We start from the raw sequence: 18,293 nt of genomic DNA, 5'->3' as shown, positions 1-18,293 counted from the left end.
ATGCACCATTACACACATCATTCACGCTCTTCTGTGCTACTCTAGCCGCCGTGTGCCAGGCTGCCTTGTTAAGTATAGAATGTCCAATTAATTGAAAGCAGACTGACGCAAGCATCAGTTTGTGCATTAGCAGGCCGGCGTTCGTGGATAAACCAAGAGTTGCACACTCCACTTCAACAGCCTTCAATTATTCCAAGAAGGAGGGCAGGGGAGCAAAAAAGCAGCGAAGCACTTTTGTGAAAAATGACCCACAGCAGGGCTTGTTTATGAATCTGAGAGCTTGTTTGGAATAGCGAGAAGTTGATTTGAAGCATAAATGGAACCTGTCTTTTCAAGGGTCACTAGCTACTGTACACAAGGCCGTTCGAGTAGGGCACTCGAAAGAGAAAAATGATGTAGAAATCTGAAGCTTCAAACAAATGCTTATCAAAGGTACATGTGTGTAAGTGTAAACAGTAAATAAATGCACATGTGTAGTTACTGGCCACAGCAGTGGAAATTTCAGGGGTGAGGGGGGCTTGGCACCTCATTATAAGGAGCTAGAGCGGAAGTTTCAGGTTGACTTAGCACGCAGTAATTCACTGGCATGGAAGAAATCCGCTTAATGCCGCCCAACACGCTAGAGAGCCACTATGGAGGTGTTTAAAATGGGGTTGTCTTCAGTGTGGTCTATGAATGTTGTCAGAACAATAAAGTCATTATATTCATGCACAATTTCATGAGTTTATTTTCGAATGTCCAAAGTCTACATACTGCACAGCGTGAATAAACTATTTTGGTTTATTCAACAGTTCTTTCTGGTCCCCAAATCTGATTGGCTGAGATGAGTGTTTTTTCACCGTTTGTATCCCTCTGCTTGTTGTATTTGTCACAGCGAGTGTCGTGGTGGACACCCAAATCCACTCTAATTTGTTTCACAGATTGTAGTTTTAAGACTGTTTTAGGTGAGAATGTACTTGTTTAGACTTCAAATAAGCAGTGTGTTAATAAAGATAATGTATTCTATTTGAAAATGTGTGCTCCAGGGCATCAGTGGCCATTCAGCACTCATGAACTCACCTTGGCCAGATCTTCTGGAATTTGCCTCTTGCTCTGATGTCCATATAGTGGTTAAACATGAGATATAATTCATTTTGGGTAAGTCTAATGGGCAGTCTTTGGTCTCATTAGTCTAAGTTTTAGAGATTTAAGTGTACTCTAAAAAAATGTATTGTACTAAAAAATATATATTGTATATAAAATAAATATTTTGGACTCTAAAATTGCTATATAATTAAAGTCATATGTCTAAATGAATTATATTCCAAATTTGAAGTTGATATTATAAAAATTGAGGTTCTTGTGAATGAGGTTCTATTTTTCAGCCACTATACCAAAAATAGCCATTGATTTTTTTAGTGGATTTTCCTGTTACAAATTTGTACATGTCTGTAACAATATTACTTCTGTTATGAAATAACCACCAAGGCAAAAAAGAGCAAAAAGCTGATAGTTAACAAGTTAAAAAGAGTATTTCAAATGTCACCCTATCAAACTGAAAATGGCACTTGTTTCATACAATGACTTATTTTTCTCCATGCAGCAGCAATCTAAATGTTTGTCCAATTATCAGAAGGAGCAAATCACTGGTATTTGTGCTTCAGCTGGTGCCCAGATTCTCGCATGGGGAGCAGTTAGTGTGTGTGCATGTGTGAGGCTTGCAGGGTTATCTGATCTATAGATTCACTGGCGTCCTCAGGGCCACTGTGGTAGAGATAAATGAATATAGATCGCATGTACCGACGGTAGAGAGAGAGAGGGTGCCAGGCCTCCATTACAGACCTGTGATAGAGTGCATGTGTGTGTGTTTTCCAGGAACAGCTTTGGCCTTTGTGACCCTGGCCTTGCAAGCAGTGATACGGGCAATGGGGGCAGATGCTACAGAAAAGAGGCGCTTAATGCAGTTACTGGAGTGGAGACAACTCACTCACTGCACCTGATCGCATTACTGCCGAGAGAGAGAAAAACAGTGAGAGAGGGAGAAAGAGAGAGGTTTTTGCGCAGGATGAGACTCAGTCAAAGAGATAGAAACAATAGGAGACAGGAAATGCAGAAGTGTGACGCAGGTTGATGTAATATTTTGGGAAGGTGAAAGTAAGAAAGATTACGGAAAAGAACAAACTAGTGTTCAAGTTCTGCAAATGCAGAGAGAGTTGATCTGCTCCAAGAAGTATTAAATTTTAAAGCCTCACAGGTGCACTCCTTACAAGGAGGCTGTTCCAAAAGCAAGACACTATAATTATGCTGCCTCCTCAACACCTTGTTTTGGCCAAATTTGAGGGCAGTATTTCATGCATTCTGCAAAAGGCAATCCTAGAATGCTTTACAAAGAAAAAAAAAATCCAAGATGGTGAATGAGGCAAGAGCAACAATGAATGAACAATAGACAAACGGATGGACAGATAGATGGACAAATGGACAGACTGACAGACAGGTGGATTGATCGATGGTCGGACGGACGGACGAACAAACAATCAGACGGATGGATGGATAGATGGATTGATGGACGGACAGATAGATAGGCTTACCGATATATAGACTGATAGACGGATGGATGGATGGATGGATGGACAGATGGACAGAGATGAATGAACAGATGGACTAACACAGAGACAGACTGACAGACACATGAACAGAGAGATTGACAGACAGACGGTCAAATAGATGTTAGATGGTCACATAGATAGATAGTTAGATAGACAGGAGGATGGATGGATGGATGGACAGACAGACAGATGGGTGGATGAACAGACAGATAGATAGACGGATGGACGAACAAAACAATGAACTAACGAACAGACAGGCGGATGGATGGATGGATGGATGAACCGACAGACTGACTGATAGACTGATAGACGGGCAGACAGATCGATAGATAGATAGAGAGACAAACAGGCAAACGAATGGATGGATGGCTGGACAAACGGACAGATAGATAGACTTACTGATAGATAGACTAATAGACAGGCGGACAGATGGATGGATGGACAGACAGATGGATGAACAGATGGACAAATGTAGAGAAAGACTGAAAGACTCATGGTCAGATAGATGAATGGATGGATTGATGGATGGACAGACAGACAGTTGGATTATACGATGGTTGGACGGACGAACAACCAAACAGGTGGATGGATGGATTTATGGACAGACAGATAGATAGACTTACTGATAGATAGACTGATAGACGGACGGACAGATGGACAGAGATGAATGAACAGACAGACGAACAGAGAGACAGACAGACAGACAGTCAGATAGATGTTAGATGGTCGGACAGATGGATGAATGGGTGGATGAACAGACAGACAGATAGATGGACAAACGGATGGACGAATGGGTGGATGAACAGACAGACAGATAGATAGACAGGCGAATGGATGGATGGATGGATAGATAAACAGATAGACTGATAGACAGGCAGATGGATGAATTGATGGACAAACAGATAGACAGACGGATGGACGAACAAATGTAGGAACGAATGGACAGGCGGATGGATGGATGGACGAACAGACATAGACTGACTGATAGACTGATAGGCAGGCAGATGGATAGATAGATAGATAGAATAACAGACAGATCTATCTCTCTAGTTTCCCCTGCAGAACATTTTGTATGTGGTATGCAACACTGTTTCCTATGTTAATCCTTACTTACGAGTTTCCATTTCACTTAGGATGCTGCTAGACAAGGCAGCTTCCGAAGTAAGTAATACGCAGTTAGGTTTTGGAACAGAGCTTATTGAGGGGGGTGTGGAAGCCCTTAAGCAAGGGTCAGCGGTTATCCATACCCAGAAAATGAGAATGTGACATGGTGAACGAGAGCAGGGATGTAAGAGAGGAGGAACGGATGGATGGATGGATGGACAGAAAGACGGACCGATGAATTGATAGACTGACTGATAGACAGGCGGATTGATAGATAGATGGACAGATGGATGAACAGACAGATGGATGGATGGATGGATGGATGGACGGATCAACGAATGAACAAACAAATAAACAAACAAACAAAAGAACAAATGAACGAAGGAACAGACAGATGGATGAATGGATGGACAGATAGATGGATGGATGGACAGATGGATGGATAGACACATAGACTAATAGACAGACAGCAGATGGATGGATTGATGGAAGGAAGGATAGACGAACAGACAGACAGGCATGTAGATGGATGGATGGGTGGACAGATGCACAGACAGGCTGATGGACGAACAGACAGATAGATTGACTGATAGATAGACTGATAGACAGGCAGACAGATGTATGGATAAATGGACAGACAGAGAGACAGACTGACAGACGGTTGGATAGATAGATAGATAGATAGATAGACAGAATAACAGACAGACATATCTCTCTAATTTCTCCTGCAGAGCATTTTGTATGTGGTATGCAACACTGTTTCCTATGTTAATCCTCACTTATGAGTTTCCATTTCAGTTAGGATGCTGCTTGACAAGGCAGCTTCCCAAGTAAGCAATACGCAGTTAGGTTTTGGAACAGAGCTTATTGTGGGGGGTGTGGAAACCCTTAAGCAAGGGTCAACGGTTATCCGTACCCAGAAAATGAGAATGTGAGATGATGAACGAGAGCAGGGATGTATGAGAGAGAGAGAGAGGGGCTCTGGTTTCTGCATTCCCAACTGTAGGCGTGTGCCGGGCACTGCCGCCAATGTGGCCGGAGGGGGATGATGGGATAGAGACAGCTGGGGACGGAGAGGACAGCATACTCACTGGGCTATGCGGGGACGCACTGAGAAAAGACAGGGCGTGTAGTGGTGGTCCCAAAATATCAAAACATCCACATGTACAGGATGCATGTCCGATCGCTACAGAATGTCAGTCGGTCAGTAACGGGGAGAGCACGGGCTGGCAGCCAATGAACAATGACGGCTTGCTTATGAGAAGAGAAAACAAGTGGGAGACAATAGAGATTGCCGGGGATCAACGTTTATGGAAATTAGGCAAACAACAGCATGCAGTGGGAGAGGGAATTATGTGTTTGGAACGGGCCATGAACCAGAGAGTTACAACACACAGACTGTGCCTGTTTAGGCTACTCGGCGCACAGCGTTACTTCAGCATTCATCCATGCGTAATACTGAATCATTAAAAACTGCCAGGAAATTAGAGTAAACCAGATTAGCCAAAAACATAAACATAAAAACATGGTTTTAAACTGGATAACATCCATATGTCATATTCACTGCACATCCAAACACTTTAAAAGTTAACAACTGAAAATTGAATATATATTTGAAATTCCAGCTCTAAATATTCTTTCTTATAATCATTTTGTAGTTAAACACATTTCCACAGAATTGTTTATAATAATAATAATAATAATAATAATAATTTGTGGAAATTTATTTAACTACATAATGATATAAATATATTAACTATAAATAATAATATTTAAGTGTAATATAATTGTAAATTATTATTAACAATAATAAAAAAACAAAAACAACATGTATATTTAAAAAAAAAAATTGACTTCTTATTCTGGCTGACTTTCAATTTCAAAAATAAGAGTGCATTGCTCTTTTATTATTAATACATTTTACCATATTTCAATTCTTATTTATAGTAATTTGTATTTTATATATGTAGAAATATAAGCATTAAATGTTTTTCTTTCTGTAATATATAAATACTATAAATAAAATATAAAGTATATAAATACAAGCATAAAATGTTTTTTTTTGTTTTAGTGTAAGAAAAGTATAATTATTGATAATAATAATAATAATAATAATAATAATAATAATAGGGTGGCAATTTATTAAACTGCATCATTATATCATAATTTATAATATATATTTATTATATATAAGAAATACCATAAATAAAACAAAGTATATAAATATAAGCATGTTTTTTTAGTGTAAGAGAAATATAATTATTGATGATAATAATAATAATAATAGTAGTGTGGCAATTTATTAAAGTACATCATTATATCATTATAATTTATAATATATATTTATTATATATAACAAATATTATAAGTAAAATATTAAGTATATAAATATAATCATTAAATGTTTTATCTATTAGTGTATGAGAAGTATAATTATTAATAATGATGATGATAATAATAATAATAATAATAACAATAGTTTGGCATTTTATTAGACTGCATCATTATAATTTGTAATATATAAATATTCTATATAATATATAAATACTATAAATAAAATATAAAGTCAATAAATATAAATTATTAATAAGTTATTAAATTATTAATAATTATTTTAGATTTATTAATGTACTTATTTACAAATATACTTATTTACAAGACCTACTAATTGACAAACATACTATATATACTAATTATAGTAAGTATGGGCTGATGTTGAAATTCCATTCCCCAGGATTATTCAAAAATGCAGACTTAAATCTGGTATATATGGGTTTAGACCACTGTTTCCATGGATACACCACACACTTGGCGTCTAGACCTCGCAGAGATACTTAATCATTAAGCTGTTGTGATAGTGCCGCTATCTAACCGCGACAGGTGAGCGGAGACGCAGCGGGGGACACGAGCGGAGAGGGAACGCTGCCATTGAGGCTTTTGTCAAGTAAAAGTTCAACGAATTCTCAAATGATTAATTCATAAAGCTGAATACATTCCTCATTTGCCTGGCTGACAGGCTTATCTAGGGCACGTCACGGTGCCTGTGTTTAACACTCTGAGCCTGTCGGTGCACTGACAGTTTATCTAGCCAGAAGCTACTTTGCTCAGATATAGAAAGCAGGGTTTTGACTGCATCTAACTTTAGTGATGGCTCAGGTGTGCTTGGACTTCTGCAAATGACCAGCTGTGTCCATAGCATTCATATGTTCTTTGCTACAACACATGTACCTAAGTGTAGGCTTAGTGAGGAGTCACGCTAAAGGTCGGTGCGGAGCTCGCTTTGCTATTTCCACATGAATTAATGAATGTAAGCAATCTTATTTAATAGATATTCATCTAAGCGGTTAAAAGGTCAAGGATTCCATTCCAAGGCAAACAGTGAAACTAATTTCCATTCCAAGCACATATTGAAGTTCCTTTGCTGCAAGAAGTTTACCATAATGAGGATGCTACTAAGTTTAGCTGTTTCCCTATAAATGAATGATTGTAAATGATCTTATTTAACAAATATTCATCTAAATAGTCAAAATATCAAAGGCAGAGGTCCATATTGGAACTGCAATGAATATTACTACATATTTTCAAATGATATACAAATTCAGTAAAATTTTTTTTTTTTTAGAATTAATGTAGCAATGTTTTTGACTATTTATTTCACAATCGCGAATCTATGAACTTGCAACTGCGAGAAGCAATTCTGACTTTTTTTCTTGCCATTGCGAGTTTATGGCCTGCAATTCTGACTTTACCTCTCACAATTCTGACTATATAACTCGCATTTTGTAAGAAAAAATTCACAATTCTGAGATGTAAACTTTCAGTCGTGAGAAAGCAATTCTGACTTTATTTCTCACAATTGTGAGTTTATATTCCACAATTCTGACTTTATATCTCACAGTTCTTTCTATATAAACTTGCAATTGCGAGAAAAAATTCAGATTTGCCAGGTACAAACACAATTCTGAGAAAAAGGTCTCTGACTTTATTTCTCGCAGTTACGTTTATATCCCCCAATTCTGACTGTATATCTCGCAATTCTAACTTTTTCTTGCAATTGCATGTTTATATCCTGCAATTCGAATTTATATCCCACAATTCCGTCTTTACACCTCACAATTCTGACTATATAATTCACAATTGTGAGAAAAAAAATCTGATTTTCAAAATATAAAAATATAAAGAAGCAATTCTGATTTTTTCTCGCAATTGCAATTTTAAATCTTTCAATTCTGAGCTTATTTCTCACAATTGTGAGTTTATATCCCGCAATTCTGACTTTATATCTTTATATCTGACTTTATATATACAGTTCTTTCTATATTAACTTGCAATTGGGAGAAAAAATTCTGAATTTCAGGATACAAAGACAATTCTGAGAAACAGGTGTCTGATTTTATTTCTGGCAACTGCAAGTTTATATCCCCCAATTCTGACTTTATATCCCCCAATTCTGACTTTATATCTCACAATTCTGACTTTATTTCTTGGAATTGCGAGTTTATGTCCCACAATTCTGACTTTATATCTCTATATAAAATTCGCAGTTGCAAGAAAAAAATCAGATTTGCAAAATATGAACTAGCAATTGCGAGAAGCAATTCTGACTTTTTTTCTCGCAATCACAGGATTATGTCTCACAATTCTTACTTAATTTCTCACAATCGTGAGTTTATATCTCACAATTCTGACTTTATAACTTGCAATTTGCGAGAAAAAAATTCAGAATCGCGAGAAAAAAAATTCAGAATTGCGAGATAAACTCGCAATTGTGAGAAAGAAATTCTGACTTGAAGGTACAAATGCAATTCTAAGAAAAAGGTCGCTGACTTTATTTCTCACAATTGCAAATTTATATCCCCCAATTCTGACTTTATATCTCACAATTCTGACTTTATTTTTTGCAGTTGCGAGTTTATATTTTGCAATTCTGACTTTATATGTTGCATATCTCACAATTCTGACTATATAACTCACAATTATGAGAAAAGAAAGGGATAGATATAACTTGTAAGTGCAAGAAGCAATTCTGACTTTTTTCTTGCAATTGCGAGTTTATTTCCCTCAATTCTGATTTTATAACTTGCAATTGTCAGTTTATATCTCTCAATTCTGAGAAGAAAAAGTCAAAATTTAGAGATAAAAGATCGCAATTACCTTTTTTAAATTTTTTATTCAGCGGCGCATATAGGCTGCCATAAATTATGGTATTTTAAAGCAGCATAAGCCACAACTCATCTATGACACTTTAGGATATGTGATCATCTGTATAAAATGTCAATAACAACCCTTTTAAAGGTCACATGCATTTTTATGGTAAACAAAGGGATGATTGCTCTCCCATTCTAAAGTAATCTAATGTAACACAGTCACCCCATATCCCTGAAAAATCAATGGAAGCTTCATTCCCCCAGGGGCTACATAATCCACACTCTCAAAACTATTCTGTTTATGTTCAGAGTGATTGTAGAAACATGTATTCTGTGTATATTTGCACAATCAGAGGTAAACCACAGGAAATCAGAGCATTTCATGCCATAAATAATAGGAAGCGGAGAAACAGGGTAAGAGGGTGCGGGATGCTTCTTTACATCACTCTCCTGGAGTTTTCGACTCATGCCTCCTCAAAAGCTTTCAGCTCCAGCGGAGACAGACAATAACAGACGTGACACGGATGGATTCTCTCAAATCCACCTCTGCAAAGCGAGATAAAGCACCGATTAGAGTCCTAAATTATGAGCTACTATTCATACACACCATTTAACACAGAGAGCATTTGCCCTTGAGGGAAAGAACTTCCCGCTTATCCGAGTGGAAGTTGAGATTGAGTGATTTGTTTCAGAAGGCATATATTCTATTTCTCTCCCTAAACGTCGTAACCCAATGACATTTTCCTCTGTATATAGACATTATGCAGTTTTACATATGTGTCTGATATGTCTCATATCGGTAATGGGTCTTTCGGGAATCAGCATTCTGCTGTGGTCTAATGAATGAGTCCGTTGTCTGGCATGCAGTTAAATGTTACATTTTGACCGCTTGTAAACTCTACATTTCACCAGTTTTTAAAACAATATATAATAGATGTGGCAGGAATGTCTTACACTTTGAAGAACTTTGGCTGCCTGCACACCAGGAACATCGATAGAGTCAGTTTGACAGCTCGATTGTTGATATATGCGTGTCTACAGCTGCCTACCGGGTGCAGAATTTGATTCCTGTTTGACAGCCCTCAATGTCCTAGTTTAACACAACACAACACAATACAGTATCAACCAGCAACTATGCTTGAAATAGTCTGCAGTACATTCTGTGAGATACCAAAAATGTGTAGGCGACTGAATAGAGATGTTCCTGTGGCTTAGTTCATGGAATGAATTAGAGTATATATTTATATATATATATATATATATATATATATATATAAAATGTGCATACATACATTAAATACTATGTGTGTGTTAATCTATCTATCTATCTAGCTATCTATCTATCTATCTATCTGTCTGTCTATCTATATAAAGATAATTATTTTAAATACAAAATCATATAAATTATATATATTTAAATATATGTTTAAAATAAACATTATTTGTGAGTATATATCTCGCAATTCTGACTTTATTTCTTACAATTGTCAGTTTATTTTCTGCAATTCTGACTTTATATCTCACAATTCTTTCCATAAAAACTTGCAGTTGTGAGAAAAAATTCAGAATTGCAAAAGGTCTCTGCCTTTATTTTTGCAGTAGCGAGTTTACATCCCGCAATTCTGACTTTATATCTCACAATTCTGACTTTATTTCTTTATTTTAGTTTGGGGTCAGTACATTTTTATTGTTTCTTTTCTTTTTTTTTTTTTTTTTTAAAGAAATTAATACTTTTATTCACCAAGGATGTATTAAGTTAATAATTAAAAGTTTATTAAAAGTTAATAATAAATAATTTACATTGTTATAAAATATTCATATTTTGAATAAACACTGTACTTTTTAAACTTGTTATTCATGAAAGAATCGTGAAAAAAAAAATTACAGGTTCCAAAAAATATTTGGCAGCACAACTGTTGATATTATCCAACATTGATCATTCTAATAATAAATCCGCATATTAGAATGATTTCTGAAGGATCATGTGACACTTAAGACTGGAGTAACAGCTGATAAAAATTCAGCTTTTCATCACAGGAATAAATTCTATTTTAAAGTATGTTAAAATAAAAAACATTATTTTATATTGTAAAAACATTTTGCAATATTACTGTTTTTTTTGTATATTTTTAATCAAATAAATGCAGCCTTGATGAGCATAAGAGACTTCTTTAAAGACTATTACAAGTCTTACTGACCCCAAACTTTTGAACGGTAGTGTATATATATATATATATATATATATTATGTTTTAATAAATAAATATTATATATTTTATTTTATAAATATATATAAAAGTATAAAAAAAATCATCTATCTATCTATCTATCTATCTATCTATCTATCTATCTATCTATCTATCTATCTATCTATCTATCTTTTTTATTTCTAACAGATCTTAAAGTTGAGTGGACTGATGTAATAAGTTTGTAGAATTAGCCTACTCTGAATCCTTGGAAATGTAGGCCATGGCCTTTACCCTTCACGATTTTATCCTGGTCATGAAGACACGGGAGCGAACATGTTTCGCGCACTGATAAGTGTGCATGTGATGTCTCTGATTCGGTTGCATGATGGACTGAAAAAGTGTCCATGCATGAAGAGCAACTTAGCATGCCTCAGTCTGTGTGCCAATAAGCAAATGCATGCGTGTGTATGTAAAACACTTGGCCTGGATAGATTGGGAAAGAGGGTCAAGGGATTGGTGAGTGGTGGCGTGGGGTGGGGGTAGAATCCCGGTGAGAGAAAATAAGAGAACTTGAAAAAAAAAAAAAAAAAAAAAAAAACAAGAGAGTGCACAAAAGACAAGAGAAGATAGACGGCCCTCTCCCTCTCTCTTTATTTGTTCTAAATAAACCTAGTTTATGCTGGCTTGTGCACGAGCCACACAAACCACACTCTCTCTAGGGGTACAATTTCACATCCCCCTAATTACAGTGGGGTGTAACGTTTCTTATTGCATCCTGCCAACGATTGTACGCAAATACGCACACACAAGGTCATGGAACGAAGGAGAGGCCCTCGTTAAGGTCCTTATTAAGTTCATTAAGCGCTGTTGTGATTCACTTCCAAAGCGATAATTCTCTAAAAATAGTATTTCTACGCCTGTAGAGCGTGTTTTCCTGTAGTTGTGTTTTATTTTCAATGGCAGATGTAAAAAGGCAGTGCATTATTCTTCGTTTCTCCTTGAGAATCGAGAATAATGACCTCTTCTGTGTGAATGTCTTGCACATGGTAGGAGTGTAGTCATGGAGACCTTGTTAGCTGTCAAGAAAGGTACCGCATTTTACTATTACACCCTTAGACTCACACACATACACAAACACACTTCCAGCCGCATTCTAATGCTTTCCCAGAAGTCTACGGTGGTATTGAAGAGAGTATAATCAGTATTGCAGTATAATCCTCCGTCTGTGTGTGTGTGTCCCAAAACTGTCCCGAAACAGCTTGCCCTATTTTTCTTCCCACAAGCTCTCTCACTCCTTCTCATTTACATTCCCAGTACAATGCAAGTACCCCTTCAACACCCCCCCCACCCCAACTCTTTTTTTTTAAATAGCCCTGAAAAGTGAATGAATGTAGGCCATTTGGTTGCAGCAAGTTCCTCTCTCTCATTCCTGAAGCATCCCCGGATTCAGCCCTATCTCTCCACCCTGGGCAAGAGTTCAGTAGGGTGCTCAGTGTGCCTTCAGGTTAATCTGTGGAAGTAGCAGATGCTGGTGATCATTAACCCGAGAGAACCTCCTAAGTTCTATTTCTGAGTTTGGCACCTTGTAGCTTCCTAGCGGTACCACGGCAGTGAAATACGAGAGAGACCCAATTCGCTTTGTCGCTACTTGTCTCACATTTTCCCTCAAGTTTATGACATTATGGGTCCAACACCCTCAAAACTCCACAGAGGGCTGTGCGGTATGAACAGTAGACATGTGTCAGCCATTAGTTGTATATATATTTATACAACAGTTCTTTTTGGTCTTAGAATCTTGATTAGCTGACAGGAGTGCAATATTCTAGTGATATCAGAACCGTTACACTGTTTCACTCCACTTGTGGTATTTCTCACAGCGAGTGTCATGGCGGACACCCAAATTTAGTATAATATATGTCACGGAATGTAGTTTTAAGAGTGTTTAAGTTTTTTAGGTGATAATGTACTTGTTTAGACTTCAAATATGCGGTTTGTTAATAAAGACAACGTCTATTTGTAAATTTGCCAAGATGTTTTCAGAGATGTGAGCTCCAATGGTCATTTAGCACTCATTAACCCACTGAGGTAAGCCTTACCTCGGCCAGATTTCCTGGAATTTGCTGCTGGCTTTGATGTCTCTATTGTGGTTAAATATTATATATAATTTGTTTTGGGTAAATCCGACATTTATTTATTAAATAAATAATAAAAAATCTAGCTGCAAGCAGCGATTACCAGGGTTCAAGTGCTTTAAGGCATTTAATATTATTTAAGCATTTTTTAAGCTATTAAATATTATTTAGAAAGCATCTAACCACCTAAATCAATGATCTAAAAAAAGCATTTTTGGCAAATACAGGTAATTAGCCATAGAAACATGATGTTTTTTAATGTTTATGACTGTTATAGCTATGGTCCAATCCCCGTAAAACGTTGCATGCTTGTTTAGAATCCCCTTTTGCATGTGCTTACCAGGTTTCGTGTTTTGAGTTTTGAGTTTTCGTTTAGGCTTTTGAGTATATTTGGACAGGCCCCTTTTCTAAATGACGCCGTTATAGCTTCCCAATTCAATTTTTTTGATAATTATTAGCCTAGAGAGTCCAAAGAATTGCACTGCATTGTTTTTCCAGAATATATGCAATATACAATCGTTTATGCCCTTAAAAAAATGTGATATTGCCCTCCAGTGCCTTTCAAATTTCTCACAGACCTTTAAGGCCGTGAGTCAAACAGGCCCACTAAGTTTTGTTCCAATCAACCTCCCTTAACCTGGTTTAATAGGTGCTCAAAGTTTATAGACCTCCGTTAACCTGGTAATAGGTGCTTAAAGTTCATCGGTCTATGGCGGCCATGTTTTTTGAGATACGCAAATGTCCTTTTAGCCAGTTTGGACCAAGACCATGCGTAATGATTTTCACGTAAATAGGACAAACAGTTGTGTAGTTATGGCCGTTTTTATGTTTTTTCCTCTTATAGCACCACCAAGTGCCCAAGCTCGCGTGACCTCAGATTTACCTCTTACATACATGTTGTGAGTTTGGCAAAGAGTATGCATTCTGTTCAAAAGTTATAGCCATTTTTGTAAAGGTGGCACTGCCCCTTTCGAACGTTTTGGCATCCCTATGCGACGAAGAGTCGAAAGTTAGACACTTAAGCACTGTGACAAACAGTTAAGGAGCTATGAGCAATTTCATAGCGAGTGAAGTATGATTACTACCATCCCTCCGAGTTTTAAGTCTCTGTGACTTACGGTTTGGTCTGCCCGATCAGTTTTACGTGGAGATTGCTGATCCTTGGCCATTCTAACAGTTACATCAGTGCTACGTGCTTGAGCCCCTAAAAATGGCATGAAATCTGTTCATGTCATCCCTTTTATGATAGAGTGTTTAATTTTGATTAAGATTTTGGTCACACCGCCCACTCCTCAGCAGTCACTCTGTCAATGTACAAAACTCTCTTTTCCTGCTTAGACCTCCACGACACAAGCCGCCGCGTTCATTCCAGTAGAAATAAAGTATTTTATGAATGTTTTTGGATCACGGACCACCTAACACCTGAACTGCTAGCAAGTATGGCTAAGTTTGTTCCTGCGTGGGAGAGCCCCCTAACCTATCTTGTGGAATAAATGAACACATTCATCCAGTGCTGAGTGGAGCTCTGTCCCCACCACAAACCAAAAGCAAACAAGCCCGAAGCACTGTTCAACTGTTCGAGACCGTTTCTTCAGTTTCTTCTTGGCCGTGTCTGCTCCTCTATGACCCGCGGTGGATTTGATACACATTCTCTGTGGTAGTTTTGTGGCTCTGTATTAGTTCTCCTCCCTTCCTTTCCCATATTTCTTCTACAGTATCTCTTCACCCAAATCTGTTTAATTCCACCGGGTCATGCATGCGTTACAAAACAATTTAGAAATGCACAAAAAATGCTTAAAGGTTTATGGTTTGATTCACAGAACAGCTGTGCACAATAACTTTAGGATAGGACTTTACTATTCACCATAAATATACAGTCATTTGTTGTTTTTTTGTGTTACATGACCCCATTCATATAAACACAATGGGCCTCTGTCATTAATCGAAAGCAGAACTATTTTTAGTGTAAATTGTAAGTAAAATTGTTGTGTAAACGAATCTTAGCTAAACCCTGCCGTAAAATGTCACTAATCCTCAAACAAATATTTGCTCTTTTACATCTAAGAAGAGACTGCATGTTAAATTAAATTAAATTAAAAAGAGAGAACAAGTTCGGCAAAAGGTGGATTCGAACTCTGATTGATTGTGTCAAAAAGATTGCGTTATGTACGCCAATGGAGCTGTTTATTGACAGTCGTCTTTTATTAAATTAAATTAAATTAAATTAAAATTAAAAAGAGAGGTTGGTGCAATAGCCTTGTGGGCAGTGCGCCAACATACAGCGCTGTTGCACTACGGGCATCCCATGTTAGAATCCTGACTTGAGGATCTGTCCCGGTCCCGCCCCCTATCTCTCTTCCACTTCGCTTCCTGTCCATACTGATCTGTACTGTCATAATAAAGGCTAAAAATGGCAAAGAAAAAAAAAATTCTAAAAAAAAAAACAAAATTAAAACAAAAGAGAGCACAACGAGTTTGGCAAAAGGTGGATTCAAACTCGGGTCAGTCGCGTCCAAAAGATCGTGTTACGCACTTTACCATTTTTGCCAATTTAAATGAAATGAAATTAAATTAAATTATTAAAAAGAGAACAACAGGTTCGGCAAAAGGCGGATTCGAACTCGGGTCAGTTGCATCAAAAAGATTGCATTATGTGCTTTACCATCTACACCAATGGAGCTGTTTATTGACAGTCATCCTTTATGATTTTGTCTATCCCAACCACACTATGGTGGCCGGAGTTAAATAGAGTGTAAATAGCCTCTACCTAAATCTTGTGATGTGCATAATTTAAAAAATACTTAAAAAACAGATAAAAATGTTTTTTTTTTCATTCCTGAGTTCCTGACAATCAAGGAAATCTTCAATTCATTTATATTTGATGTTTAGTGAAGCTTGTCTGAGTAAGCAACAAGAACCAAGGGGGGCGGGGCTTAGCAAAGGATCACTTCTCGCATTCATTCTGCTCAAGTTTCTTGAACAAGCAAAGTCAAAAACAAACACTTCCACTAACATCAGCAAGTCAAACTCTCTTTTAACGTTTTTATGACGTGCAATACCCAGCATATGTCATTCTCAGGAGAACACTTGATACATTTTCAGTGTTATTCACTCTTGACACTTTGCCGTGTATTACATAAGTAAACCCACACCCTGCGGTAACCGATAGCAGCTTCTTGTATTTAACACACAGGAACCTGAGTTCATAGCCCACAGTGTCACTGACAAAATCCATTGAGTCACTGAAACCGAAACTGATCTCATAACGGCCATCATTCCTCTTAAAACCCAAGTACAGAAACTCCCCGTTGACTCATTTACATGACTTACCTCTCATACTCCTGGTTGTCATGGTCACACCTAGCATCCTTGTGCTTTTCCCAGTCCTTGCCGTGACGACATGTCGTTAGGGAAACAATGTCTTTGCCGTTGTGGATGTGATGTAGAGCGTTACGAGTGTCTGAGCCAATGCCCGTCAAGTAACGCTTACCTTTAAACATCAACAAGTACTTCCGTCTCGGTGGGACGGTGTTGCGAACTAACCATCCCCTTTCTCCGCCCTTCTGAGGGTGTTCTTTAGAGAACAAAGGGATGGAAATGTCAAAGCCCGGTCGGAAGTGTTCCGTATTCAGGCTTGCTTTGGCCAGGATGGCCTGGCCCACGTTAAAGCCCAAGTCCTCGGTATAGTTGGGCCAGGTTCCGGAATAAAGGTTGAAAATGACATGGTTCCGCCCGTCGTTCCAAAGCGGGTAACCTCGAATCCGCTCATCAACATTGGGTACGAACTGTGTCGAAAGCTTGTCCCTGTCCAGCGTGTCAATGTCCAGCACAAACAAACATGCCTCTCTGGGGTCCGACGTGTAATATCGTGACTCAGCGACTGAGGTGAGAATCTTGCGGTAACTCTCAGACACCCGTTCACCTTTCTCCGGCGGATAGATGTAGACCCGAAAGCCGCTTTGCCCTTGACATCGGGCGAAGTCAAAGCAGGTGTCCATCCTGCAGTGACTGTCCTTGTAGATTCCGGTCCACGACTGCCGCCGCTGCCTTGGTGAGTCACCCGGCCCGCCGCCATTTTGTAGCTCGGCCTGGTCGGCGTAACCCAGGAGCAGGTCCCGATCCAACCAGTTGGGCCAGGGCCGTGCCACCTCCCCCCTTCTGTGGGTGATGAGACCCAGGAGCCGTTCCTGCAAGCCTCCCCAGTAATAGAGCAACAGCCAACAGCACGTGCACAGGCCCAGAAGCACGTACTTCTTGCGTGCCTGCATGAGGCCGTCTCTCTCACCCTCTGTGCTCCAGGGCCGTGCCGGGAGCTTCAGCAGGGGGGAGACGGGATGGACAGCAGGGGCCGAAGCTCCAGCATAGCCCCAATGTCCACTTGTCCATCAGCGGAAACCAGAGACACGGATGCGCTCTTTCTCCCCGTCTCGCTGCTTCTGCGTTGTTTGTTCACAGGATGGTTAGCCCATGCAACAGAAGTGCATGTGTCGTCTGCTGGAAGTGATGCGGTGCAATTTCTCCTCTCTTGGTAGTCCTTCTCTCTGCATGGCTCAGTGAGTCCCCTCTGCGTTACCCTAGCAGAGAAATTAACAACACACTTCAGTACACAGCCTTCTGTTCATTTATATCAGCACTGCCATGTACACACACTCTTATCCCATCCTCAAACACCCAGCAGATTCAAGCACATGAAAACATTAGTGAGCAAGCAATGCATCATGGATGGCAGTGCATTACAGTGTGAAAGGCCATATTTCAAGTATTTTTTAAAAAGTGGTGCACTGTGGTTAAAAAAAAATGAACATGACTACCAGACAATAAACTCATGTATGGTACAACAAACTATTTGTATGTAATTAAGCCAGTCAAATGTATGAGAATCACTGCATTTAGTAATAAAATATCCAGTATCCAATAATACAATGTTTGTTAAAGAAAAAACATGACATAATGATTTTAGAGGATTTTAAATAAAACAATAGAAATAATGTTCAAAATGAAGACAAACATATTTTTGATAAAGTCCGAGAGCTTTCTAACCCTGCATAGGCAGCAACGCAACTAATTGTTCATGGCCCAGAAAGGTAGTAATGACACCGTTAAAATAGTCCAATGTGGTTCAACCGTAATTTATAAC

At 38.2% G+C, this 18,293-nt stretch overlaps 1 protein-coding gene across 4 annotated transcripts in view; it reads right to left on the bottom strand.

Annotated features, from left to right (window-relative positions):
• The window catches only part of ext1c (exostoses (multiple) 1c), a 73,459-nt gene that overhangs the window by 42,992 nt on the left and 12,174 nt on the right, over positions 1-18,293 (bottom strand). For all 4 annotated transcript variants that reach the window (XM_051136904.1, XM_051136905.1, XM_051136906.1 and 1 more), the window contains exon 2: positions 16,487-17,730. In XM_051136904.1, coding sequence (XP_050992861.1) covers positions 16,487-17,424 — 938 coding nt within the window. In that variant the 5' untranslated portion in view covers positions 17,425-17,730. The remainder of the gene's footprint in view (positions 1-16,486; positions 17,731-18,293) is intronic.

This window comes from Labeo rohita, chromosome 19 (assembly GCF_022985175.1).
Source record: "Labeo rohita strain BAU-BD-2019 chromosome 19, IGBB_LRoh.1.0, whole genome shotgun sequence".
Classification (NCBI taxonomy): domain Eukaryota; kingdom Metazoa; phylum Chordata; class Actinopteri; order Cypriniformes; family Cyprinidae; genus Labeo; species Labeo rohita.
This window is presented reverse-complemented; position numbering and strand designations above follow the sequence as displayed.